Source organism: Sphaerodactylus townsendi, linkage group LG02 (genome assembly GCF_021028975.2).
Source record: "Sphaerodactylus townsendi isolate TG3544 linkage group LG02, MPM_Stown_v2.3, whole genome shotgun sequence".
Classification (NCBI taxonomy): Eukaryota; Metazoa; Chordata; class Lepidosauria; order Squamata; family Sphaerodactylidae; genus Sphaerodactylus; species Sphaerodactylus townsendi.
This window is the reverse complement of record NC_059426.1, coordinates 57,532,592-57,560,109: the sequence shown is the minus strand read 5'-3', so window position 1 is coordinate 57,560,109 and position 27,518 is coordinate 57,532,592. Positions and strand designations below refer to the sequence as shown.

Genomic DNA, 27,518 nt, shown 5'->3' with positions numbered 1-27,518 from the left:
CTTAAGTAGTTTTTCCTCCAATGGAAGAGTAACATAAATTGAAAGAAGGCTTTTTAGAACGGAGAAGGTTCCTCCATCTTAAAGTAGGATACATGTCACTATGATATGCTTTTTCTTCCAACAGAGGCCTAAAAGCTCCCGGGCAGGTAGTTTACACATTTTACACTGATGCTATATTGCGCCAAATGCAACAGTGTTTTTACAGCAGTTGCTGATATATTTCTATTCAAGCATGGCATTTATTTTGTTGACACAACCAGTCAATGAATGTTTAATGTCTTAAATCTGCCAATTATTTTTAATGTGAAAAAGGCATGCAAATGACTTTAAGCAGATACGAAGCTAAAGCAACTGGTTGCAGATCAGTTCCGAGAAAAGAAGTTGGGGAGCATTTTAAAAATATGGAAATTCAAGTAACACATGCTTAAAAGGGAGAGAAATTCTGCAAGGCAGGGACACTATTGCTAGAGCAGGCTCATGCTCCCCATAATTTGCAGTCTCTAGACATTACAGCTAAGTTTGGTGATCTGTCAAGCAACTGGAGTCAAATCAGCTACTGATATTTTTCCTTTCATTAGCAATTGGTTTTCCAGAATCATTACTGAGGTGAACCAATTCAGACTGCTGGGTCACTCCTTACGATCACCTACAAGGATCACCTTTTCTTGGTTGGACTTCAATATCAGTAAACATACGTTGAAACCAAAACTAGTCCAAGTCTTAACGAAGTCCAAAATCCAAACCTACGGTGGATTCAGGCAACATAATTAACTATGCTTAGTTTAAATCACTGTTTTAACAAACTAACCACAGTTAATGCAGTAGGCAACCAAATAGCCAATCTGCTGGAAATTCCAGTTAATCTGCTGCTAATGAGGGCAAATCGTAGCCAGAGAAGCGAGAAAGGTAACGTGTTTTTGCTGCTCTGTAATTACAACTGTGCTTGGTACAGTGCTAGCACACAGCTGTGATTAACCCAGAATTCCTGAATTCAGATTAAATAATTGATCAGGATACAGCTCTGGCTAAGAATCCTAATTTGTGGCCCCCTTACTAACCAAAGTCAGTGTGTGTTCCTAACGTTTTGCCTGAATCTGTGGCTGGCATCTTCAAAGGTGTATTACAGAGGTGTATCACAAGGCCACAAAGCCCGGAAAACCCACCACAACCAGTTGAATCCGGCCGTGGAAGCCTTCGACAATACAAAGTCAATGTGTTGGCCAGAATTTAGATGTCATACTAAACCAAAGTTTACTCAACCAAACCTTATAAACTATGGTTTAGTAAACAAAGCCCTGGGCCCAACTCCTTGCAAACTTAACAGATGCTTAATTTCTCTATCAGCCATGGTAAATTCTATTTTGACACACACTTTCTGAATATGTAAGAAATGTGCAACAAAGAAAAAAATAGCTTACATCCAAAGTAGACAGAACTATGGGTAGTAAAATGGTGGCAGTAAAATGTAGGATGACTGGAATACTGTGCATACTTACCTGTGACTAAAACCCAACAAATACAGTGGAACTTACTTTCCACTAGAATGCATCAGGCTGCCCAGGAAACTATTTTTTAATTGTACGAACAAGACGAAAAAGGTAGCATAGGCTATCATTTATTTTTAAAGTGTTCTCAGGCCAAAAAAAGTTATTTAGATTAAACAAAATTTAATAAAGCCCAAAATATTAACCATATAAGGCAATGCATACAAGTTCAGTAAACACTGTGTAACGATATTATCAGTATGCAGTTGTATAACTATGTTTATTAAGACCATACCAGGGACTATAATTTTGTATTTGATCAGCCCTGGAGGAAGAAATCTGAAGATGTTTTTAACTATTCAAAAGCACTACAGTTGACACAGTGTTTCAAGAGAATCCTTTAAAGATGTAAATTCAAATCCTACAAAAATGATGAGTGAACACACAGGTAGACAAGTGTGCTCTGTAAGACCCTAAATGCTTGGTACTAAAAGTAGCTGTTTTAAGGAGTAGGGATGGCTGTGCACGTGGCAGAATAATAAGAACAAAATAGGGTGGGGGAACCAGAGTAGGAGCTATAATTTAAAATTGGTCAAATGATTTATCAAGAAGTGAATTGTCTTCATTTATTATGACAAGTCATGAATATAAAGAAAGGCTTTTCTGGCTACTAGTTTTACCATAAAGGTTGGATTAGAACTTACATTTTGCTGCAATTTTGTTTTTCTCATCATACCTTAAATGAGCCTCTGTGCTGGCTGAAAAACCAGAGAGAAGGTGGGGGAGTGTCTGCTTGATACTCTCCTCTCCAAATTGTTTTTTCAAAGTAAAACCATCATCCCAACAGCAATGGCCCCAGACTTAACTGAGGGTTGCCCTGCTGGCTCCAAGATGGAACCATGGAGTCAGGGCAGGATGGGGTCCTTGCACAGGCCAGCAGGCCAGGCTGCTTCTTTAGGAGGAAGTTCAAAGGGAGGCAGAAGTTCCAGGCAGCCTGGAACTGCATTGTGTGGTAGAACCGTCCCCCTTCCCATTTGGCCAGGCTTCTGCATCACTTACCCCCCCCTCCCGCCAAGTCATATTAAGCTCTACCACCTACCCTCCCTTTTCATTCTGCTCAATTGTTTAACGGATGAAAGGAAAAATATCAGTCAATTGTTTATCTGCATTTATGACAGCTCTACTTGATGGTTTGAGCTTAGGGATGAATCCATTTGGGGCGGGAGGTTGTGCCTGTGTGCCAGCCTCCCTCATTTTGGGGACTCTCTTAAGGGATATTGGGGATGCCTAGCTCAGGGCCTGCTGGATGGCTCTCACCACCAGGTGGCAAGGGAACCATGCAGTGACTTGTGCTCATGTGAGATCCCAGGGCAGGTGGGCTGGAGGTGTGGGACAGTGTTCATCATGCAGCAGGCCAGTGCTGCTCCGTCACTCATTTGGCTGTATTCAATAAAAGCTGTGGACTGTTTCGCCCCTATCTGGCATAAATTTGTTTTGTTCCATCCTCGCCCTCACTCCCTCTCTTGAAACCACCACTGCTTTTTCTACCCACTGGGGGGAAAAAACAGCCACCATATATTTTGGGCTATGGATTAAAAGAAAAAGCATCTCCACCAGAGTGATTTTGTTTTGACAAATTATGAAATGGGAAAAAGTTAAGCATATGTGGTCCTATCCTAAATGTTTGTCTTTCCCTGGTCTGTCTTTCCCTGGTCTGACCTCTCAGCTCATACAGATGGTTTTGGTTTTGAAACTAAGGAAAACACATACACACAGAGAGAGATTCATGTAAAAACTATTAGAAACCACCAGTTGATAAGGAGGCCATCAAAAGAATGGCTGGTAAGTGCTTACATCAAAGTAAATTTGAACCAAAAACCAAACCCTGTCAATGTTAGTTGTCATTGTGCATAATCTCACTGTATTTTATTTACTTATATCACACTTTTCTCCCCAGTGGGACCTAAAGCGGCTTACTACATTGTACTCTGCTTTATCCTTACAACAAACCTGTTAGGTGGTTAGAATGACAGTGTGTGACTAGCTCAAGGTCACCCAACAAGCTTCTGGGGAAAAATGCGGAGCTGACAATTTAACCACTACCCTGTGCTGGCCAAAGTGTATGCTAACAGCTAGTTTACAAGCTACAGAGGGAGTTGCACCAATACAGAGTCCAGGAAGAGAATTAAACAAAAGTGTGGTGAGAAAATATATATTTTATTTACATCCAAAGATCCCACAGATATAAATAAAATATATATTTTCCTACTCCACTTTCGTTTTTTCTTCCTGGACAATTTACAAGATAAAAATAGTGTGTTCAGAGGGAAATGGCAAGTAAATAAAAGGAGCCATTATATAAGGCAATACTTCACAGAAATCTCATTTAGGATAGGACCACATATGCCATTGCTATCAACATACTTGAGTTGTATTTCATACTGCCCAGCATGGCGGGGCTGCACATTCCTTATGATCAATGTGAAGATGTCTTCATTCTGCAGAAATTCCAAGCCTGCTCCGGGTGTTACTTCCTGCCCCTCTCTGAACCAGTGAACCGTAGGAAAAGGATCTCCAGCAATGGCACAAGAAATAAGGATGTTCTGCCCAACAACTGCCGTCACTGATCTTGGCTTGCTAATGAACCATGGCTGAATGCCATCCTGAGGTTCTGCAACACAAAGACAAACAGAAGAAACCAGAAAATATAATGTAGATTTATTCACTCTAGAATTGCAAGCTCAGACTTCTCATGGGTATGTACTATGTATGCTATATGTGCTCTCTAAATCAGACGGAGCAGTCTCTTAACCATACTATCTATGGATTTCCTTTAATGAAATCATCATTTTATTTCTTCCAGGTACACATGACCTATCAGACCACTGACCTATCAAAATTAGTACAATCTATGTGGCCCGTGGGAGTGCAGCCCACTACAATGGGGAAGCCTGTGACTGCTGAGAACACTGTCCAGATGGCTGCCAGCTCTGTCTCTTCAGAGGGGAGGTGTAATGGGGTGCTTATATTTAAGGGCGAGGGAGAGATATTATCCCACCACTAGCCATCAATTGTAACGGGACGGGTGTCCTACAATCAAGGTTCCCACTAAACTGACCAGTGGGCTTTCCTTTGCCACCCAAAATATCCCAGGCTAGTATTCAGGGATCTTCTTTTTTTTTCTCTGCTGCCACCATTAAAGAGAAGGAACTAGGAATCCCAAAAAACTGCTGCTGGCTGTCAAATATAATAAAGGATCCCACCTCACATTCACTCTTGGTCTGAGGGGAATGTCCTTCAGAGTCCCATATACAAAAATGGAGGGAACTCAAAATTAGCTGGGATTCTAGCCACACAAACAGGCACTCTTCAATCTCTCACACACAAACGCAGGCTGGCACAAGGGTAACTTGAACACAACAAATTAAATTCATTTTAAAAACAAAAGAAAGGCTTCTTAAACTGGCTCAGAGAGGTACTAATGCTTGATGGTTTCAGAGAGGTTCTTTTCATTTAAAAATTACAGAGCTTCAGATGTTACTTAGGTTTCACACAGACACACACAGACACACGCAGGTGTCTCTTCAGGAATGATTTTGCTTTAGATCTACTAACTTTCTTCTCAGACAGACACTTTTCCTTTCTGATCCACAACCCATCTGAGCTCATCTGCTCATCTAAGACCCTGGGGCCAATGACCCAGACCACCATCCCCTTGTACCAAGTCAGAAGGAGATGGAATTGAGCAACAGTGGGAAGACCAAGATGGTCTGGCTGCTGAGGTGGGGAAAGAATGAGATGGGTGAAGTGACTGAGACACCAGATAGTGGCTCTGAAGCATATAGTTGCAGATTAACACATGGGCTAAGGCTCTGCAATTTGTCCCCTACCTCATAATTCTTTGCCCTGATGTTTTCAGCTGATGTTGTGGACCACTTCTCCATTCTTGCTGCCATAAAGGCAAACAGTGACAATTAGATCAATTGTCCTGCAGACACTGGGGATCATGAAGTCCCCCAGCCAGCAGCTCAAGGCAAGCCATGCAGCAGACAGATTCAATTAGGACAGGTGCACACACAGAGGCTGCTGGGGGACCTGACAGAGATGCTTCAGACCTCCACCCCCGCATAGCACCTTGCCCTGGCATTCCACCTCCTCTCCACCACCATGGCATACAAAATGGTCTGTCACCATCACAGATGATTCCTGATGACAGCTGGGTCAGGGTGAGTCAGCACTGCTGTTCCTGTTCAATCTATTGGCAGTGTTTGACATGGTTGACTACAATCTGATGACCCACTCCTTGCTGACATTGGACACCTCTACAGTGGCTGATCTCATTTCTTCAGTGTTAGAGACACAGGTGGTGCTAGGAGACCTCTACCCGGTGCCCCCTGGTATGTGGGGTTCCCCAAGCAGCAATCCTCTTCCCAAAATGCAAGAACCACAACGTTTTTTTAAAAAGTTACAATTATTAATGCTCACAATGTAGTTTCTGGATATAAAATTAACAAATCAAAATTGGTGTTGATGCAACAGAATCAACACAGCAGATAGCATAAAAAAGAAATTGTCCCAGCTTTTCAGCTATAACTGGTTTCTTAAGGATATCAAACACCTTGGTCTAAATATTATGAATAATCTAGATAAATTCATAGTATATAATTTAGACTTGATTTAGACTCAATTAATGCTAAAGTTAAGGCAGATTCGCTCAGATGGTCTAAGCTAAAAATATCTTGGCTTGGCAGGATAGCAAAGATATTTATATCTGTTCTCCACCATGCCTCTTTTGATTACTCAAAGTGAATTAACCAAAATTCAACGAATATTTAATAAGATCATATGGAGGCAAAAAAATACCCAGAATCAGAAAGACTTCTGTAAGTGTTTCAAAATAAAGAAGATTTATCTGCTCCCAATATTGTTAATTACTATGTGGCCTCACTATCGGAATTTATTTTAGAATGGTTCCAGAAGGGTAAAAGTTTCTTAACCTGGGATATTAAAACTCATGGGTATTAATTTTCCACTATCCTCTTGGATTTGACACACACAAAAAAGAATTAATGTGGTAAGATTTTGTCATATTAGGTCAGGTATAGGATAAGATAGGGAGTAAATGTGTTGGTAATATCTCTCAACTGACTCAACTGATTCATAATAAAGTGCGGCTGAAAATTACCTTGGCCACCATTGCTGCCTGGGAGCGAGCATGGAGAGGGGTGGGCTCAGTGCTGGCATCCAGCCCAGCAGGCAGGGCCTTTCTGCTGCCTGTGCGAGCATGTGATGTACATGGAGGGGGCGGGGCCGCAGCCTTTTAAGGGCAGGCCAGGCCTTCCCATGTCTCTCTTCTACTCAAGCTACAACAGCTATTCCTACCCATCCACCCTCATTTTTCAATCTTGTAGTGTTGCCCTATTGTTCGTTGGGCTTTGTTGTTGTTTACATTCATCCATCACAGCCTGGTGGGTTGTGCATGGGGACTGATCCATTCAGGAGAGGAAGAGCCTCCATAAAAGGCCTGGGGGTGGTAGTGAGCATGCCCAGGCAGGAGCTGTGGGTGGCTCACACCCCCTGATAGCAAGGCGAGTTCATCCAGAGGCTCCCACTATCTTGCTGCTCCGGGTGTTGGTTTTCCCACCATGCATCGGACTGGGGGAAGGTTATTACTGGGGGACAGCAGATGTGCTGCTCAGTACCGGAACCATTCTCTATGCAGTGCCTCTGCTTCCTTCAGCCAGCAAACCAATAAACAGGCTGAGGCCAAATTTTATTCCACACAAGGTCATTGTCTGTGTTGTCATTCTCCTCTCCTCAGGCAGCAAAGATTCTCACCCACTTGGGACTTAGGGGAACTTTAAACTGTGGCTGCGTGCTGGTTTAGAAAGATTTATTTAGTGTAGAAGGTCGAACGGAACCATGCAACTACTTTGTTAGAAAAATAGGTTCACCTGTTATTAGGAGATTTGTGTTTGTTCAGATAAGGGAATTTATTAGTTAGGTTAAAAGAAGTCAAGATTTAACTGGGCCATTAATTCTTATGGAGAAATTGGTATTATCATGGCTGTTCAAAGCGGACTGTTCTCTCAACTGTAAAACGTGCTTCACAATAATGAAATTATCAAAAAGGCTAGAGGTAAAATTTTAAGCATGAAAACATCTAAAGTTTGTAATATCACTTTTAGAATACAGAAACGTGTTTGGGTCATTTAAAAATACCGGTAAGTCCCTTTCAGGTTATTTAAAACAATACTAATATTTCAAATAAGAGCTGGAGATGTGGGGAGCAGACATGCATCTTTTTCACATCAGGTGTGAAAGTAATGTTGCCAAAAATTGGTATAATATACAAAATTAAATATGTAGACTACTAAGCAGAAAAGTATGCTTCCAGTTTGTATGTTCATTAGGTTATAATACAAACCAGTTTCCTACAAATCACTAGTATATGGTAATACTTTTGACAGTCACAGCCAGAATGATCTCAGGACAAAACTGAAAACAGAGTAAGATGGAAGATAGTTTCCCAAGGTAGAAATTTGGGCATGTAAATTACAGCATATCATGTTAATAGGCAAGATTTCTGTAAGGAAATTAGACTAAAGAAGATTCAAGTGAAAACACGTCTATTTAGAACTGGACTCCTTTTATCGAATACAGCACCCACAATTTTCAGTCTGAGACAGGAATGTAATTGAAATGGGAATATAAATTGAAATAGGGATTTTTCTTTGCTTGTTTCTGTTATTTAGTCTGTGACTTGAATGTTCTGATTGTTTATTTTATATTTGTCTTGTATTATAATATTATTGTATTTTTCGTAATGAAAAGAAAGGACAACAAAGGAAAACAGTGCAAAGTCTAAGCAAGCTCTGAATGTACAGTAAATGTTATAAAGCTGAATTACTGTATTGCTTCCAGCAAGTATCTACTTGTAAAATTATTTGGTAAGCTTAGACTGGAACAAATTTTATTAAGTGCCACTGGACTTCTGTGTTATTTTCCTTGTAAACTCCATTAGCTAAACCTTACCTTACTTGGCTGGAATTTCTTAATTTTCCAAACCCAGTATTTGTACAATGTAACCCCGTGCAAATAAGCTTTCTTCTTTTTATCCTGGAGTCTGATCATCCAAAAATTTACCCACTCAGGATAAGTTAAGCAGTTTCACATCTGACCTCCTCTGGAATTCTTGAGGGAATTGCCTATGATTGTAACAGCTTTATTATTTAATCCAGCAATATACACTCAAACCTAATTCATTAACACTTGCCTGTGAAAAATGTACACAGAGTAATCCCTAACTAGTTTACCAATACGAATGTTATGGTTTTCTTGTATTATTTGATTATGTGCTCACATATGGCTTCTGTCTTTGTATTATAATACAAACAACATTCATACAGATCCACTGTTTTAACTCCTTTGCTTCCTCTCCAAGACAGCAGAGATCATTCAGTTTTCATTCATTTCATATTTACATCTATAAAGATTCTTGGTAATTGCCGATTACTTTCTCTAGTGGCTAAAGCTCACTTTTCTTTTGAATCAGTCTTGATGTCATGTCCTGATGGAATTAACTCTGGTTCCGGTGGGTTTTCTGGCCTGTGTGGCCATGGTCTAGTGGATCTTGTTCCGAACGTTTCGCCTGCATCTGTGGCTGGCATCTTCAGAGGTGTATCACAGAGGGAACACAGTGTGTAACAGACTTCCCTCTGTGATACACCTCTGAATATTAACTCCGTCACAGAATGGCACTGAAATCTTTAGGATCAAAGATCTCCCTGAACCACAACCACACAACACTAGGAAAATCCACCACAACCAGTTGAATCCGGCCATGAAAGCCTTTGGAAATTAACTCTGTCAATCCAGTGACAGTTCAACAAGGGGCACTGCAGCCACACCTCTGCCATTACTACTTCTCACTGCCCTCTCCCACAACACTTCTTCATTATTCAACCCACCTAGAGATATTCCAGAAATTTGGGGACTTTTTTAAAACCCAGAAATTTGGGGAAATGAAAATATAAGTGATAATTACTTTCCTATCAAACCTCAACTTCTTTTACTGATTCAATAGCATAAAATGCATCATTTATAAGTTAGCATATACAATTGTACTATTTGACATATTTATGGAATTTAAAAGTATAAATGCCTTCATTATCATAAGAGAAATTCCAAACATGCCACCTAATTGATGAAGAGTTGCAAACTGCTCCAACCTAAGCTATCTGGCCAGAGCCAGTGCCTCCAGCCAGCCTGGACTTACCAGCCCTGCTGCTGTTCACCTTGGAAGGAGCGGTGGTGACATCCTCAGATCAACAGCAGCAGCAGGCTGGCACTCTGGTCAAGCTGTATCAAGCTGAGCCTCTGATGGCAAACGAGGAGTGCAAGACAAGACTCAGCAAGATGGGGAATGGTACCCTGGTGGAGCACCAGGCAGCAGGGAGCCCAGTTGTAATGCAGGTGGGCTGCAAGAGGGGCCTGCTGGCTGGACCACAACATAAAGGCAGCGGAAAAGCCAGGGCTGGGGAGAAAGGGCAGGAAGCTTTGGGAAGCTGGGCAGGAGGGCAGATGGTGAGACGCTGAGGAACACCGGCCCAGGACCTGGTGAACTCTCAGGTGGAGGGGTCAACCAGTGGCCTGGCACGAATAGACATACAGCCCAAGAGCCAATGAAGGACTAGAGGTGAGAGCGAGCAAGAAAAGGATGGAGTGGAGGAAACTGGAGGGAGGTTTAAAAGGAGGAGGAAGAGAATAGAGGGAGAGCTGTGTAGGAAGAGAAAGATGGAAGGGGGAGAGACAGAGTGACAGAGGAGAGCGATATCCTAGCAAGGAGAAAGCAAGAGTGGGGGTAGAGGACAGCCAAGAGCCAGGCCAGACTGTATATCATTGAAGCCCAGAGAGGGTGACTCTAGAGGGCAACAAGCCAGAGGCCTGCCCACCAAGGGCCCAGGCTGGGCAAGGACCTGAGCGCAGGTCACTATAGAGCCAAAAATTGGGCCATATAAGGGTCCTAAGATTGTCCATGCAGGATAGAAGGGACAGCAGACAGGCCCAAAGCCGGGCCAGCCCAGAGGGCACGCACTACAACTATAGGACATGTATCTTAATTTTTGCCATTTGAGAAAAAAACCAATTATGTAGTTAACAAAAGAAAGCTTATATTTAGGAAGAAACACTCTCATACAGTCACAGCAGGTTGGACTACCAGAAAATCTGAATATGAAACTATAAAATTGAAAAATCTGAATTAATAATGTAGTATTAAACACATTATAATTTTTTTTACTGTTGTCAGAATTACTCACATTTAAACAAAAATTGTATATATCTACAATATGATAGATTTAAGTCCCATGTTAATACTTGTGCTTTAGTTTTTCTTGCGGTTCCAGATAAGTCCCTATAATTATCAAATAATATATATGCAAATTATCTTTTATCTGCTAGTGAAGGGAGGCTACTTGTGGATATCTAAATCCATGAATTGGACTAATTTACACAAAATAATTTTTTTCTACACACTTGACGAACCAAACATCACTCAGCTCAGGCACAACTCAGGAGTGTCCAGAAGGCCTGGACACAAAGAGGCCCGCCTACCCACCCTAGGAAGAGCAATGAAGATTGGGAGGATGGGCAGTGTACTGAAAAGGGAATGGGTTGACAAGAACAGTAGGGGTGGTGTGAGGGGGAGAGAGGAAAGACAGGCGGGAAGAAGTGAAAAGGATTGGGGGGGGTTGGTAAGGCAGAACAGCAAGGGTGGTAGGATACAGCAATGAGGATGGAGTATGGTGGGGTAGAGGACAGGAAAGAAAGGCAAGGGCAAGAAGCAGGGAGCATAGGTCAGTGGGGGTAGCGAGGGTGGTGACAGAACATCAAGAATGCAGTTGGGGTGGGAGAGAGGAGAGGAAGGAAAGGCAGAGGGAATGGGATGCCCCCTCCCTTCAGGTTCCATGCAGATTATCTAGTCAACTGTCTTACATTAAAATGTTCATATTACACATTTGTAGTAAAAACATTGTTTCTTGCACTCATTCTGAATGAAAAAATATACCTTATGTTCTTCTGTGCTCACCAAAAATTTCCATTTTTCCCACTGGAAAAACGGAAAAAGTTTGAAGACTTTCTCATGCTTTACATTTCAAGTGAGAAAAACCTTGTCTTAAGAAGCACTGAATTTGAAATCAGAAAATATTTCACCGGAGAGTTTTTAATAGTGCTCCCCAAAATTTTCAAAATATTTTCTCTCAGAAAATATTTCAGAGAAAACCGGGGGGGGGGGGGGGGGAAATTATTCCACCCCCACACCTGGGTCTTTACAACTCTAAACACATCTCTGCCTTTCACAGTTCTGTTTGCTGCCCATCCTGGATGCTGCCCAAGAATCAACCTTAGGATTGGTGATTCAGAAAACCCAAACCACAGAAAAGGGTTTTTCTTTTACTGACTAAAAAACAGGTGTGTTTGAAAAGCCTGGTGCCAAAAAACATTCCCCCCCCCCAGCTTTTTATATTTCCCTCCGCCCCACCATTTCCAAAGTGCACGAGGACTTGGGAGCCAGCATTGGGGGGCAAGGGGGGCGGGACGGAGGGACAGCCAGATCCACCATGCCACACTGAGCAAACTCAGCACAGCATGAAGGATCTGTCGTTCGCCCTTGCTTTCTCAGCCGCCGCCACCACCACCCCCTCCACTAAGTCTTGGAAAATGGTGGGGAGAGGGAAGAACTGAAAATTTTCAGATTTGGATTTTTTAAACTTGAATATTTTGTGTAATTTCTGGGTTAAAAAAACCCAAAACCAAAAATTACCAATAATTTTTATTGGTGCTCATTCCTAGTCACAGCAGATAAACATTCCTTCCTTGGTTTCCAGCGAGTTTTCAAAGACAACATGGTGAGCAGCAGCAGGTTCAAGTGAGGGCTGCATCCACTCAGTTTCTCTGAGACCACTACTGCAGCTCTTCACTTTATAGGGCCTTATTTATTTGCTGCACCTAAGACCAGAGTATGGAAGAAGAATGAGACACAGTGTGAACAGGAAGCTACGGATTCTGGAGAAACTTGTACAGAATCTGAAAGGGGGGCGGGGGTTGAATTTTGTACTCTCACTGCCCAAATCCAACTATTTATATTCACTAAGCACAATTAAATGCCTTCTTGTGAAACTTAGTTCTTAAACAATAAAAACCTTTAAAAACGCAGGGTACCTTGTACAGTCAGTGTTGCTTGGGACCGAGCTTCTCCTAAGTCATTCCAGGCCTCGCAGGTATACGTTCCAGTATCTTCAGGGAATACCTCTTGGATATACAGGCTGTATTCATTGCCTTTCTTCTCAAAGTGAAAGTCCTCTGTTTCCTGGATTTCTTTCCCATTGTGTAACCAAATTATTTCAGGAGCAGGGTTAGCTGAGCCACAACAAAAACACATGGCACTAAGATAAACCATAAGCAGTAAGGGAAGCAGCTTGTGAGCCAACTACTGGGCTAAGTGCAGTCATGAGATAAGAAAAAAACAACTTGCTTTAACTTCCTTTTGCCAAAAGTCTGTTTATCTGTGTGTGTTTTTTAAGCAGAACAATGCTGAGCTGGATTCTGGTTAAAATTACATTAATATGAATATCTTTGGTGATTTTTCCCCTCGTTCATTTACACCTAGAGTTGTCAATCTCCTGTTGAGGATTAGCGATCTCCTGGAATTACAACTGATCTCTGGGTTACAGAAATCTGTTTCCCCCCCAAAAAAAGTATGCTTTGGAGGGTAGGCTCTCTCGCATCACACTCAGAAGAAAAAGAAGAGTTTGGATTTATACCCCTTCCCTTTTTCTCCTGTAAGGAGACTCAAAGCAGATTACAATCTCCTTTCCCTTCCCCCTCCCCCTCACAACAAACACCCAGTCAGGTGGGTGGGGCTGAGAGAGCTCCAAAGAGCTGTGACTAGCCCAGATCACCCAGCTGGCGTGTGTTGGAGTGCACAGGTTAATCTAGTTTCCCAGATAAGCCTCCACAGCTCAAGTGGCAGAGCAGGGAATCAAACCCAGTTCTTCAGATTAGAGTGCACCTGCTCTTAACCCCTATGCTATTGCTGCTCAGGTCCCTCCCTTCTCCAAACTCCACCTTCCTCAGGCGCTATTGTTATCAGACTGCTAATACTATCCCCAAATCTCCAGTAATTTCCCAACCTTGAGTTGTGAACCCTACTTACAATCCCACTGCCAGTATTTTCCTTCTCCCTCTCAGAACCACAACCTGTCCCTGAAATGTATTTTATACCAGACTGGTCTCTGGCTCAGTATATCAATATCTGAAAAGGTCTTTGGCAAAGTTTGTACAATTGTGCATTCAAAAATAGCACAGCTCCTCCCCTTTGGACAACTACTTTAAGTAGTGCCTCCAGACTGAATCTCCTCTAACCATTTGTCATGTATCTTTAGACCCAGGTTAATTCACATAAATATGTACCTTTTCCCAATCATGTCATTTGCTTCCCCAGTCCTACTGCAAACTCTGAACTCCAGAAAAGCCATACTGAGCACACCCTCGGAAACAGTATAGAATGTGGCATGGTGGGCAGGAAACCTATAGACCCTATAGACCTCTCCCTGCATGAACTGCCTTTCCCATCCGCATGGAATGAGTTGGATTATGTCATATTAGAGCAATTAAAAAGCAAAATTAGGACTAGAGCGAAGATACAAGAGATCAGAAGTAACTCAGCCATGCCCAAGCTTGGGCATCTGATCATGATCTATTAGTAACCATTGACTTTTACCTGAAACTTCTACTGTCATAATCACTTGGCTACCATCCATCACCTTGAGATCAGTTAGACCTTTAAGAAAGATTGGAGGGAAGGTTTTGCTGGCTGGAGAAGAAAGTGTCCGTTCCAATTTCTGTCTGCTTTTCTTTTCTGCTTGAATAAATAACACAACAGTTTCTAACCATGAAATCTTTGTCTGCAAAGTTTCACACGTTCTTCAATGTGAGAAAAACTAACAGGCTAAAGTTTCAAATAGAAAAAAATATTCAACAATATTACTGATCCACTCAGAACAATGACGGAGTTTGCAGTTATTTCACTGTCTTCCCAGCTGTGCCAACAGCTCTGAAAAGTATCTTTTAACAAAAATGTTGTTGCACACACATGTAATACCTTATAATAGCATGAGGGAAAATTTTTGTGTGAGACAGAGGGAGCCTCTCTTTGGGACTACAAGATGTGATCTATGCCTGTGTACCAAAACCCTGTTCGTACATGTAATGCACCCCTGTATGAAAACTCACATCATGTAAATGGACACAGTCAACAGATAACATCACAATTTTCTGGCAGGAATACCCATGAATGCAGGGGGGGGGGGGGGGGGAGAAATACTATACCTTATATTCTTTCTATCACAAAAACAGGTAAAGTAGCATAATTTATAAGAAATGTTTTTTTTGCTTTGAAAGTGACACAAATGAAATGTTTCTCATACACACAAAAGTTGCTGTCATAATCAATGGGCCTTGCTTTCACAAGACAAACCCAGAAAGCAAAGACAGTGCGCTTGTGAACACATGAACCAATGAAGCTGCCTTCTGCTGAATCAGGCACTTGGTCCATCAAAGTTGGTATTGAATACTCAGATTGGCAGCGGCTCTTCCCATGTCTCAGGCCAAGGGTCTTTCACTTCACCTACTGCCAGATCCTTTAACTCAGTGGTTCTCAACGTGTGGGTCGCGACCCCTTTCACAGGGGTCGCCTAAGACTCTCTGCATCAGTGTTCAGTATCCATCTGTAAAATGGATAAATGTTAGGGTTTGGGGTCACCCAAACACGAGGAACTGTATTAAAGGGTTGCGGCATTAGGAAGGTAGAGAACCACTGCTTTAACTGGAGAAGCCAGGAATTAAACCTGGGACCTTCCACATGCCAAACAGATACTCCACCACTTAGCCACAGCTCCTCCCAGAGGCTGGTATTTCATCTTGTTTAGGTCCCTGGTATTAAAGTTAATTATAATGGAAGGGAAGCACATGGCTGCATTGCTTGATCTTTTGGCCTCAGTTTGTACAACACACTAGTTTTTTTTTTCTCTTCTCTTTGTATTCAGCAATGTATTTGAGAAAGTGAGCTCTGTGTCTGGACTTTGCTATTACAGATGAGAAGACGGTTCCTCTAGAATTTATAGTATCTGCCCTCCTTTCTCAGTCTATCCCAGAGGCATTAACATGAGAAAGTTCTTTCTTCCTGTTTCCCAACTGTGTCTTACGTAAAGCTTTTCTCATTTGTGGATACATCCACAACTTCATCGCTTGCTATCAGTAGGGCATAATGTCACCTAAAATGCTTCTGGAGGCTGAGCTATCCAAGTAAGTGCCCAGATATGGATATAAGAAGGGTTGGTGAAGAGGCATGATGAAGAACAGCAATTGTAGTGACCAGATCTAGGTTCCAAAGGAACCAACCTCCCCCAAGTATTCACAGCTGAAATACCGGTACGTTTCTGATTAAAATACCCCTAACACCCCATTTCTTACCAATGCACACACACGTATCTCTTAACAACCATTCACTTAAACTGAGAAACTAATAGAAAAGGAAGTATGTTGATAATTTTATAACAATCTGTTTTACAATGTACCACAGTATATTTGTTGATGTTATAAGCAGCCCAAACCTATTAATCTCTTGTGGGTAAGCCGTGTTGGTCTGAAGAGTCTTGAGTCCAGTAGCACCTTTAAAACCAACATAGCTTTGGGGTGCTGTGTGGTTTCTGGGCTGTATGGCCGTGTTCTAGCAGCATTCTCTCCTGACGTTTCACCTGCATCTGTGGCTGGCATCTTCAGAGGATCTGAGCTTTATTTTTGGTACAAGCTTTTGTGAGCATGCATATTTCTTTAGGGTATCTGAAGAACTGGGCACACACACAAAAGCTTATACCAAGAATAAAAAATTGTTAGTTCTAAAAGTGTTACTGGACTCACAAAAATTTCCAGTAATCTCTGCTTGTCATTTTTTCTTCTGGTTTTAATGTAATTACAGATCTTTCGGAAACTACAGTAATGCAGATTCCACTGGACAATAACAAGCAGTGCCCTCAACAATCCAAAAGAGGGCATGCTTAATTTGAGGGATTACAATACATAATTCAAATTTTTAAATCAAAACATGCTGATTTTTATTAGCAAAAAAAGTCATAATTATTTTTTCACAAAGTTTAGTTTTGATTAATGTAGCAGTTCAAGTCACAAGGAAAAGGGAAACACAGGCACTATAAGTGAGAGCATCCCAGTATGATCCACAAAGTCAGCCCACAGAGATTCAGACAGGGATGTGAACATCAGAAAAAAATCAGTTCTGAATATCAGGGAGCTGAAAAAATCAGACTTCTCGGTTATCTGGGTTTCAAATACAAATTTGGTTTTTGGATCAGTTTTTTGGAGGGAGTTCCAATATTATTTGACTGAATTATTCCCTATGAGAAATCTTTCCAGGGGCCTGAAGGGCTTTTGGAAAAAAAAACGGCACCAAATTATCTTGAAGCTACTGGCACCTGTTCACCAAATAACCTCTAAACTCAATCTAGTGACCCAAACCTATAATAAAATTCATTCCAAAGCTCCTGTCTTTTTAGAGGGAGGACTAGGAGGAAAGAGATGCAAGTACTTCCATATACCAAACATGAATGTGCTTATACATTTCAGCAATTGAAAACATCTCATGAACTAGCAGGAAGCCAACTAAAAAATCATCTAACTGGGCACTTCTGTCTATTAATCAATAGAGTCCCATCACAAACAGTAGATTCTCATATATAAACACAATGAGAATAGTCACCTTTAGTTTCTGGAAAAGATTTAATTGTAATAGAGGAATCTGTTTGCCATGGTATCTTAAAATAAGGCAGCCAGCAAATGCCTAGCCTCAATCCTTCACAGAGACACACACTCAGCAACACTGACCATTTATGGTGATTAAAATATTGTTCTGGCTCCGTCTAATAAACCAACTGAACCGTAGAAAAAGTTTTAACTCACAAAATGCTGGCTTGTTAAATTTAAAGTTGAAATACATAAAGATGCCCACGAATATCACATAGCACCACCTAATCCAGTTTTCACAGATTAAACCACTGAGAGCACCTCCTATATGGCCTATGTCCAAACTCTTATTCTGAACAGAGCTTTAACACTGCCAGTTAAAGAAAGAAAAATGGATTCTCACAGAACTGAAACATGATACATGAGATAATTCATCTCTGATTCTTTCTCCTCTACAAAAAGTATTTTTCTTCATTTTAAACCCACAACCAGTAGTTAAAGTTGTTGAATTTACCATCCTGTTAATGTCAGAATACCGATATTCACGTTTCCTTCAATAAGTCCTTACTTTCACTTTCCAATTTTTGCACTTGAAGTCTTGAAAGAACTATAAGTATAACTACATAAGTATAATGAACTACATGTTATAAGTAGCCATAAAAAATACCCCTTTAAAATGCTGAAGAAACTCCAGCTAAGCCCATATGCATGCCCCTAATGGTCCTGATGTGATGAAGTGATGTGTGGCAGAGGCGTTCACTTTGAACCACACAAGGCGCAAGAAGAAGTCCCCGCCTGGAAAGACTACCCTGCATGTGAAGGTCAGGTGGCCTAGCATGACCTGTAACTCCTTCAGTGTGCATTTTAGCTTACCCAACAAGCCAATGAGCTTTCCACAGGCATGGCGGGAAGGCATGATGTGACTTGGACCAGGTCCATCGCCACTCCCAGGTGCATCAAACTACTAGTAGGGTCTTGGATATTTCCAGGGCCAGCGGAACCCCCACCTCCCCCACAAATGTTTGGAAAGTGGCGGTGGTCGGTGCATGCTGATGTGCCAGTGAACAAGAGATCATTGAGGTAACATGTAACGTGAGGGCTACCAGAGTGTCCCTTTGCTGCCCATTCCAGTAAAGTGCTAAAAGCCTTAAAGGCTTTGCAAGCTACTGAGCAGTCCATAATCATGGCTTTGAATAGAGAATAACCTAAAGGCCAACAGAATGATGCATTTTGCCAATAACACACCTGGACCACAAGCCCTCACGGTGCTAATCACATGATTGAGCGAGGCATAGAGCACTGAGCATACCTCCAGATCGATGGCATCAAAAACTGATGAACCCTAGGGGAATGAGAGATGATGGATAAGTCTAAATTCTCCTGATTCTGAGGGGGAATCATCCCCAAGGAGGAAACCCACAAATTGACAAGTGGTGGTGCATCGAAGGGCCAGAATCCCTCCCTGTGGCGCACTCCCTTGAAATGTTTGCTGCCACTATCCCAGGATGGTCCCACATGGACTTATGGTTTCGGCAGCTTTATAAGGGAATGCAGAACCTTTCAAAAAGCCCTGGGCTAAATAACTTGCAGCTGAAGGGAGGAGTGCTGCCAACCTGATAGGAGTCTGGGCCAAACCAGTTGTCAGCAGCCCCAACTGTGGATTACTTGGTGGCCGCAGCTGGGGTTCTGGGGTACCCAACCCACCATCCCATCTTTGACCAGTATTGGAGACAGGTCAGGAGACGAGAAAGGGCTGCTAGGTACTGTTGCCCTGTTCCATTGTGACCTGGGGTGAGGGCTGGAGCAGGCTTCACAAAGATGATCAAACCTGCACTTGGGGCTCTGGAACCTGCCTCAGTTAATGTCCCAACAACATTCTGTGTAATCCCTAAACAGGAAGGGCCTGCACTTTTCCCTTTCCTGTTAACAGTGATCATTCAAATTTGGTCATGTATGAGATGCCACCTGGCCTGTTCCTTATCAGAGGCATTTTGACAAAAGTCTTATTGTAGTGGCGTTGGTTTTACCAGCTATGGTGCAAGCCTGCACACATTGCTCAAATGATTGGCAGGGTGCCAACCTCTCTCAGGGAAAGCCCATATATACTCTGTAGCCTTTCAACCAGTGCTTTGCAGCAGCCTTCTAAGGGCCTTCTTGTAAGAACACGGTTCAGAAACATTGTCCTCAGCACGGAAGAAATAGCCACATAGTAGCCATTTAGGGCTTGCTCACGCAGCTTGCAAGAAAGGTGGAGACCCCGGGGGGAGGGGGTCATCAGAGTGAATGAAGAGAAGGTGAGGGTCTCAAGCCGCCAAGTCCTGCCCCTTGGCCACTGACCCAATGAAGTCCTTTAAGCCAACCCACACCAATGTTTTTCCTGGAAGGCAACATGTGGTCGACTCAGAAGGTGCCTTGCCTTCTCTGCTCCACTAGCTCCAACCTGCAACCTACTGGAGTCCATGCCATGTTTTTACTCTACACTGCCTATAGGCCACTCTAAACAAAATAGAAATGGGTATCTGAGATCAGGAAAGTAAGCACAATGGGAAAAGTGAATTCTATCTCATACCATGGTCCCAACCGGGACTGGGGCTTCGGCACATGTTATTTGATAATGCTCTGAAAACAGATCACAGATCTTCCAGCATTTCATCTGGCCTGATCCTCCAAAATCTCTTCTGTGTAATTGTGGAATCAACTTGTAATAAGTTTACCATAAGAGAGTTGAACACTACAGAAGATGCTATTAAAAGACAGGTGCAGCTTGTTTTTAAAAGAATACGCTCCTTTAAAACAAGGCACAGTTTTTATTTTTTTACATCAACACTGCAAAATGGCATCCCTGAATCTTCTCCTTCTGTTTCTTTGAGCTCCAAAAAAGACAGAATATCTAGTCCTTTCCAGAGTGTGGGGCATCAAGCACTTAAATTATGTTACCATTTTTCCTTAAACTGAACTTTTTGTCATTTATATACTGGAAACTATAGCAGATGAAAGGTTTGAATGCTGACTGCACCTTGGTTAGTGGGGTGCAGTCATAAGGATATTGAATTAGAAAACCACAAATGGTATGTGACAGGCCAGTCACTCATTCTCTCAGCCCAACCTACCAGGTGAGACTGCTGTAGGGATAAAATGGGGAGAGGTGGAAGACTTTTTGGAGGAAGAGTGGGATTAAAAATGAACAGGAGAGGAGGGGAAGGGAAGGGAAGGGAAAGGAGGAGAGAGAAAGGCCCTCAATGTTTTTCACAAATACATTACAAATTATTTCCCTTTCACACAAAATGTTATTTTACTGTCTGTCATATTGAGATGGCATTGTATAAATCATTTTAAACCTACTTAAAACCTTTCCAACAAGGGACACAGCAAAGCAGCCAGATATCATGTCACTAATCACTTTTTGCAAGTGTTACTATGGCTGATTTTTCCGGTTATCACAAGCACCAAGTTAGTCCTGCCACTCTAAAAACAGAGCTGGTTGAGAGCTCTTCTGCAAGATTTTTTAAAATCACATGGTTGTCGCTTGAAATCTCCTTCACATGATACAATAAGAATAGCGTAATATATCATTTCAGTTCTCTTCATTACATGGAGTGATGCCATGCCGCTGTCAGCTACGGCACAAATGAATGATTCTAATATGGAATCACTCAATAAGCAGAAAATATATACTGTGTCAAAAATGTTGCTCTTGTTAGCTGCAGTTTCCCTTTCACACCAGATGTAAAGTGCAGCTACCACCCCTGCTGTGTTCCCATATAACTCTGAGGATTCACCACCTTCCTTATTTTATTTTTCTATTTTAAAGAGTAATTCCTCCCCCCTGTCTAAAAGGAAGGCTGAGGTGGGCGGGGGGGAGGGGGGTTCTCTTATTTTTTTTTAAACATCCATGCTGTTGCTCCATAGGAATAACACAATACCTTTTTAAAACTGTTTTTTTTTTAGTTCACTTATTCACAGAGGCACTTTGGACATCCCCTCTCCTCAATTTAAAAGGCAGGTGATTTTCTTCATTTATGCTAAATGCTGCAAGGGACTGGCTCCTTGAATCAGCAATGAAAAAGGTAATTTACTAGCTTCTCACCAAATTTCTGTATGTATGCAGTTTTTCCTTCAGACACAAGAAACTGCTTATGCTGACACCATCCTGCCCAGGAAACAGCATTTTAATAGGTTTAACATAAAGTAGATTTTCTTCTAGGAATAATGGAAGTAATAGTCTGTGGAAGTTCCTTCATGTGGAAGGAACAGTTTGTCAATGGCCTGTCCACAAAAAGAGGATGATGTCATGTGGAAACTGTAAATAAATAACAAAATTCTGGGAAATAATGCAGCAATGTAGTAAGTATGTGAATGTGGATATAAAGCTCTCTCTGTAAGGCACCATCCCCTCATCTTGTTGCCTTTTGATTCATAGTTCACATTTCTAGTAGCAAGCTAAATAAAAGCAAAAATATGTCACACACACACACACACAACAACAACAACAACAACAACAACAACAACAACAACAACAACAACAACAGAGGAAGGTGTTTTCCAGTAACATGTCTATATGTCAAAAAACATACTGGTACATGTGGATACATGTATGTTTGGAAGTTGCTCTAAGGAAAAATGCAGCCTTAAGAACATGTTCATTCAGCTGTTTCCCAAAACTTCATATACCTAAAGACTTCCTATTATGCGCTATTATCTAAATATGCCACCTCATTTGTCAGATACTAAGTTGATGAGAGAGTTGCTATTATTGTTAGGGAAACAAGTCAACATGATAATGTTAGTAATGTTCACCATATATCGAATAGCAATAAGCAGCCCTTCTATAAGAATACAAACGTCTACGAAGGTAAATCATCCAGGACAAAGATATTTGTTTCTGTGAGCATATAGTAATCCCCAAGTTTACAGGAAAAAAAATAGAAAAAGTTACAAAAAATACAGTGAGATAAAAGTCCTCCAAAGGAAATCTACAGAATCTATGCACATGCAGACACTGCAAAATGAAGGATTGGTCAAGGAAAGGGAGAGGAAGCCAACTGATTGCAGTGTACAACAGGGAGGAAGCCAGAATACTGGGTGGGCCAGGGATGGAGGAAAATCCTACCAGGCAGAGCAACTGGGGAGACAGCAGGTATCAGCAGAGGGAACGGGTTCCTCTGCTCTATAACCCTCATGGCTCCCTCCACTTGTAAGTATGTGTGTATTCTGTGTGCCATCAACACACAGTTGACTTATGGAGACCAGGCAGGGTTTGCAAGGCCAGAGACATTCAGAGGTAGTTTGACATTGCCAACCTCTGCGTGGGCTGAGAGAGTTCTAAGAGAATTTTGACTTGCCCAAGGCCATCCAGCAAACTTCATGTAAGGAACAGGAATTGAAAGTAGTTTTCTAGAGTCCATTGCACAATTATTCTATAATCTACAAGATTCAAGTATACCACTTAAATACATAAGACTTGAATAAGAATCTTTCCCAAGAAGACTTTCATCAATAATTTGGTTAACCTCAACAAGGTTATTTTGTTTATACATTACAAACAAGAGCACATGAGGGTGGAAGGGAGGAGTTATCGATAACATCTGGAGAAGAGTCCTACCTGAAAACCTCAAGTTACATTTTGCTCCTCCAAATCAAGAGAAACAAATTCTGCTGCCAGCATCTCTTCTCTGCTGCGACAAACTGGTCACAGCAGCCGCTTTGCAAAGCTTTCAGGTGACTCTAATCTGCTTGCCTGTTGATCAATGAATGGCTGCTATAATTAGATTACGAGGGCCACCGGATTCCCAAACATTTAATTCTGGGAAGGATATATAAATATCTGTGGACAGCTCTCTGTCTTCTATTCTTAATATGCTAAAGGCCTGAAGAAGGGTGAGCTTGAAACATCTTTAATCATAGTGCAACACAATTACATCAGGAAGAAACGTAGTGAAGTACTATGAACCATTTCAAGCATAGGCATGTGCTACTTGCTACTTGTCAGAATCACACAAATTAATGCACAACCTGTGCAAAATTCTTTTGACCCTCATGTCAGGAAGGTAGACCTCATCAATGAAGCACGAGAACTTTTCAATTTGATCTCATCAGATTCCCCTCTTCACTGAAACATCAATTCCATGTTATTTTTGTCCCTGACCCTTCACGTAGAATTTTTGATTATCAAAGGATGAACACGAAATAAGAACCACCAACTGAAAAACTGGTACAACCCGAAGACTACACGTACAACAACATTCTGAGTCACTGCATAAAAACACATTCTTCCTTCTTTCAGAAAGTCAGTGTGGTACAAAGGAGAGGATGCTGGACTTGGACCAAGGACACCTGAGTCCAAACAACTGTTCAACATAAATACCTGACATGTTGACAGGCAGCCCAATCCAGAGCCCTGGGCGACCAGGGATGGCACTGCCTAGGCGCTGCCCTGCCACCTTCAGAGGGCTTTTTGGCAGCACTTGGAGGGAGGGAAAAAACCCACTGCCTGAAAGCCCTCCATTAGACTCAATGGATTTATGCCCCCTGAAACGATGGCATTAGCCTAAAGGCCAGGGTGTTACTTGTGGACCCAAACCCCAGGTGGAAGCAGACTAAGGTTGGCTCCACCCTCAAAATGCCCCCAGCTACCCCGGTGCAGCATTCTGTACCAGTGGGGGTGGGACATGGTGGTTGCTTCTGGGATCAGGAACTGAGTGTCCTGGGCACACACATATCTGCCCCCTCTGCTGGTGCATTTGCCACTTGCACTGGCAGTGTGGGCATCCACATCAACACAAGGCTGTGCCGGCTCTAGAGGTGAGTTTGTGTATGTGTCCCCCTCCACCGGGTAGGGCTGTTAGGGCTGTGTATTATATCCAAATCTAACTTTTATCAGCAATTTGTAGTAAAAGGTAAAACAGAACAACAGCGTGCATGTTATGGTGAAATCTTTGCACAGTGCAACATCTTAACTCAATCATAAACACAGATACAGATGGAAATGCATGCTCTTTTATCATCCATTCCTCATCAATTGGCTGCATATGCAGAACTACAGATTCTATAAGATATTCCAAAGCCAAAAACAAATCTATACTGGCTTGCTGTATGTTGAGGTATTATATAACACAGTGAGAATTACAATCATTCACCACACTACAACAGACAGGTGCCTCCCACTTGGCTGGGTCCCTAATCCACAGGATAATTCCGCTCAAAACCATGGACCAGGTTTGAGGTTGTCAACTCAGCTGCCAAGCTAGTTGCACATAACATCTACAAGAATTCAACATAGCATAAAGATGTAGTGCAGAGAAGTTCATACTCCTGGCAGCAGCAAAACAGAGGAAGAAACATTTCATGAACAAATTACTTCTATATCCAGGTGACAGCATGCCTCCTTTTCTGCTGATAATATGCTTTCAGTTTTAAACCTAGATCTTGTAATCCAGTGGAATTTATAAAAGCATACTTTCCTTTTTATGTTATTTTCCATTTGGTTTACAAGCTACTAGTATGGGCCTTTTACATGACAGGTCAAAGCCCTTCATTCTGTTCTGTAATTATTCTCTTTTTAAAAAAGAAGGAAAAGTTATGTGAACTTTGAAGAGAAAAGTGGCTGCCATTTTAAAGACACTTAACAGGAGGTAAACTTCCCAAATTTATCGCACAAGGTGTTGCTTCTTCTTCCTAATTGCTTTGCACAATAACTGAGCCAAACAAGAGAAGACAGAAAGAGCTTTGATTGAGCTATGAGTCCCTACAGAGATTGTGTGACAAAAGGAATAGAGAAATTGATGCAAAAAGCTTGATAGGTTAACATTTGTAGGAACTTGGAGGAAACAAAAAGCAATTCTAAGGTAATGAAACAGTCAAACTGTCAATCAAGACTAGCAGCAGGCAGCCCCAAAAACAGAGACTCAAACACATTCAATACGTATGTGCTGTCTAATGTATTAAAAACATTTTGCAGGCTATTTTCTATAAGAATTCACAGAAGCTACCAAAAATTCATGTTACTGGGGGCACAGCATGCCTGTTGCACTAAGGATACTTTTACTGACACTTAAAAATTCCCCTTCAACTTCAGCAGTCTCTGTCTGTCAAATAAGAATGTTTGTGATGCTCAACTGTCTTTGTTGCTTTATAGACCCAGGTATCTTCAGGACTCCCTCACCTAACAGTCTCCTATGTGACAGTTTCATTCATCAGATAAAGGCCTACTTAAGAACGGCATCTTTCTTGCAGATCTTAAAGCGTCTGTCCAAGTTTTTTCAGAAGTGACCTCTGTGTGGTAAAATTGCCTTCCAGTGCAAAGTTCAGGAAAACCCCAACACTACCACCCTTGACAGCAGCGTTACTGTCCTGGCCAATAGCTTCCTGGCTTCATTAAGATCAGCTGTGTATCTTACACAGAGCAGAGGCATGAGAAAGTGCACCCCTTGAAATCTGTGGACTTTAAGGTATCAGAAGTGAGGGGGGAAATACCCCCAAGAACGTATGGCCTGATACATTTCTTTTCACAATTAGGGAAGGTTTCTTGATCAAAGTTAAAGACCTGATAATAGGTACTCACTCCCAGCTTGGGAACAGCCTATCATCCTGGATATACCAGAAATGCACTGATCTAAGTCCCTTTTGAACCTTCAAAGCTCCTCACACCCTCATGGCCATAAAATCATGACCTACAGTTGCAAGATAAATAATAAAACTTTTAAACTTTCTTCTACAAAAGCAATTATTGAATAATACAATATGCACACACATGCAGAATATAAAATATATGCTAAGTATAATTATTAATTGTAACCTGACTTTCTGGATCTATAATCATCTTCCAAGCCATACTCCTTCCCAGGTTTGTTCAAATCTCTCTCTTGCTCTAAACAAATACCTGTGCACAGAAAGGTTCTCTTCTCATCTTTGAAATACTCGGGTCTATATTTTGCAAAACTGTTATCAATAGCAAATACACTATGAAGAGTTAGTTCTATGAACCCACCTTAGGGAGTCTTATAGATGAAAGATATAAGGAAAACAAAGAGATAGATTTTGAAACTGTAATTTAAAACTTAGGGCTAGTTTCAGCAACAAAAACACTCATCTTTATCTCCAGAGATACTGTAAAAGAAGTACAAACACAGTTTTTTTTAATATATGGTCCTAATCTGTTAGAATGTTAAACATACACCTCTAGAGGCTTGAAATGTTTTAGTCAGCTGTTGTAAACAAACATTCTTTTGGTATTTTACATATCCCAGTCGCCATCCTCATACATAAAGCAGAGGAGATGGAAAATGCTCAAAACAGCAGCAAATACACTGAGTCAAAAGTCAATTGACATAAGTATACAGAAAGAACCAAGCACTCTGACAGTGACCTCCAGGCTAGTTTGCTAAGGAAAATCCTTAATTTAATCTTGAATTTTAATTTTTTTTTCCGTTGGTGGAACGTAAGTATTGTTAATTAATTTAAAATAGCAAAAATGTCTGATTGCTTTCTAGGTTTCTTAGATGTTATATTTCTTATGAAGGTCCAGTTTTGTCTTGAGTTATTCTTAAATGTTATTGACTTATGAATTCAAAAAGATTGGGTTCCAACAGGTTGGTATCCTTTTTCTCGGTATACACAGTCTCTTCGCTGTTAGATACCCACTCTACAGAAATCTCCCTCATAAAGTAGCCTCAGTAGATTACTAACACACCAGACAGGGAATTCTCCTTGGAGTATAATTACCTTCCTAACTGTCTTAGGAATTCTACTATTTCCTAGAAGATATATTTCCCTCTGAGGAAAAACTCTGTCTACTATTCCACCTCTACCTTGATTAATAAATAAACTGTCCGTGTATTTCTGCTCTCAGCATAAGCTGCCACACAGCATATTTTAGGCCATATTCACTCTCTGCCTGAAATCCTCCCAGGATAGATTTTCACACACAGCTAAGGGACTTGATGTTAACACAAAGGAATCCAAATCTAAAAGTGTTCAGTTTGTTCCCTCTCAGAGAGATACCTCCTTCCTCTGTTAGTCAGCTGGTTGCTCCACCAATCAGAGACCAGGTCAGCTTACCCAATCAGAGTGCTGTCCAGTTCTTTTTCTTTTCTTTTTGTTTTTTTGGCTGCACTTGCTTCCTAGCTTCCCTTTTAAAAGTTATTTACATGTGCAGTTTGTTGCATTTATTAATGAGTAGTAAGAACTATCTGTTAATATCCCAAGATACAACATGCC

At 41.4% G+C, this 27,518-nt stretch overlaps 1 protein-coding gene across 3 annotated transcripts in view; it reads right to left on the bottom strand.

Moving 5' to 3' along the window:
- The window catches only part of MYLK (myosin light chain kinase), a 231,470-nt gene that overhangs the window by 76,479 nt on the left and 127,473 nt on the right, over positions 1–27,518 (bottom strand). For all 3 annotated transcript variants that reach the window (XM_048486332.1, XM_048486333.1, XM_048486331.1), the window contains exons 12-14: positions 14,269–14,409; positions 12,708–12,905; positions 3,909–4,155 (exon numbers count right to left, since the gene is read on the bottom strand). In XM_048486332.1, the coding sequence (XP_048342289.1) occupies positions 3,909–4,155; positions 12,708–12,905; positions 14,269–14,409 (586 nt within the window). The remainder of the gene's footprint in view (positions 1–3,908; positions 4,156–12,707; positions 12,906–14,268; positions 14,410–27,518) is intronic.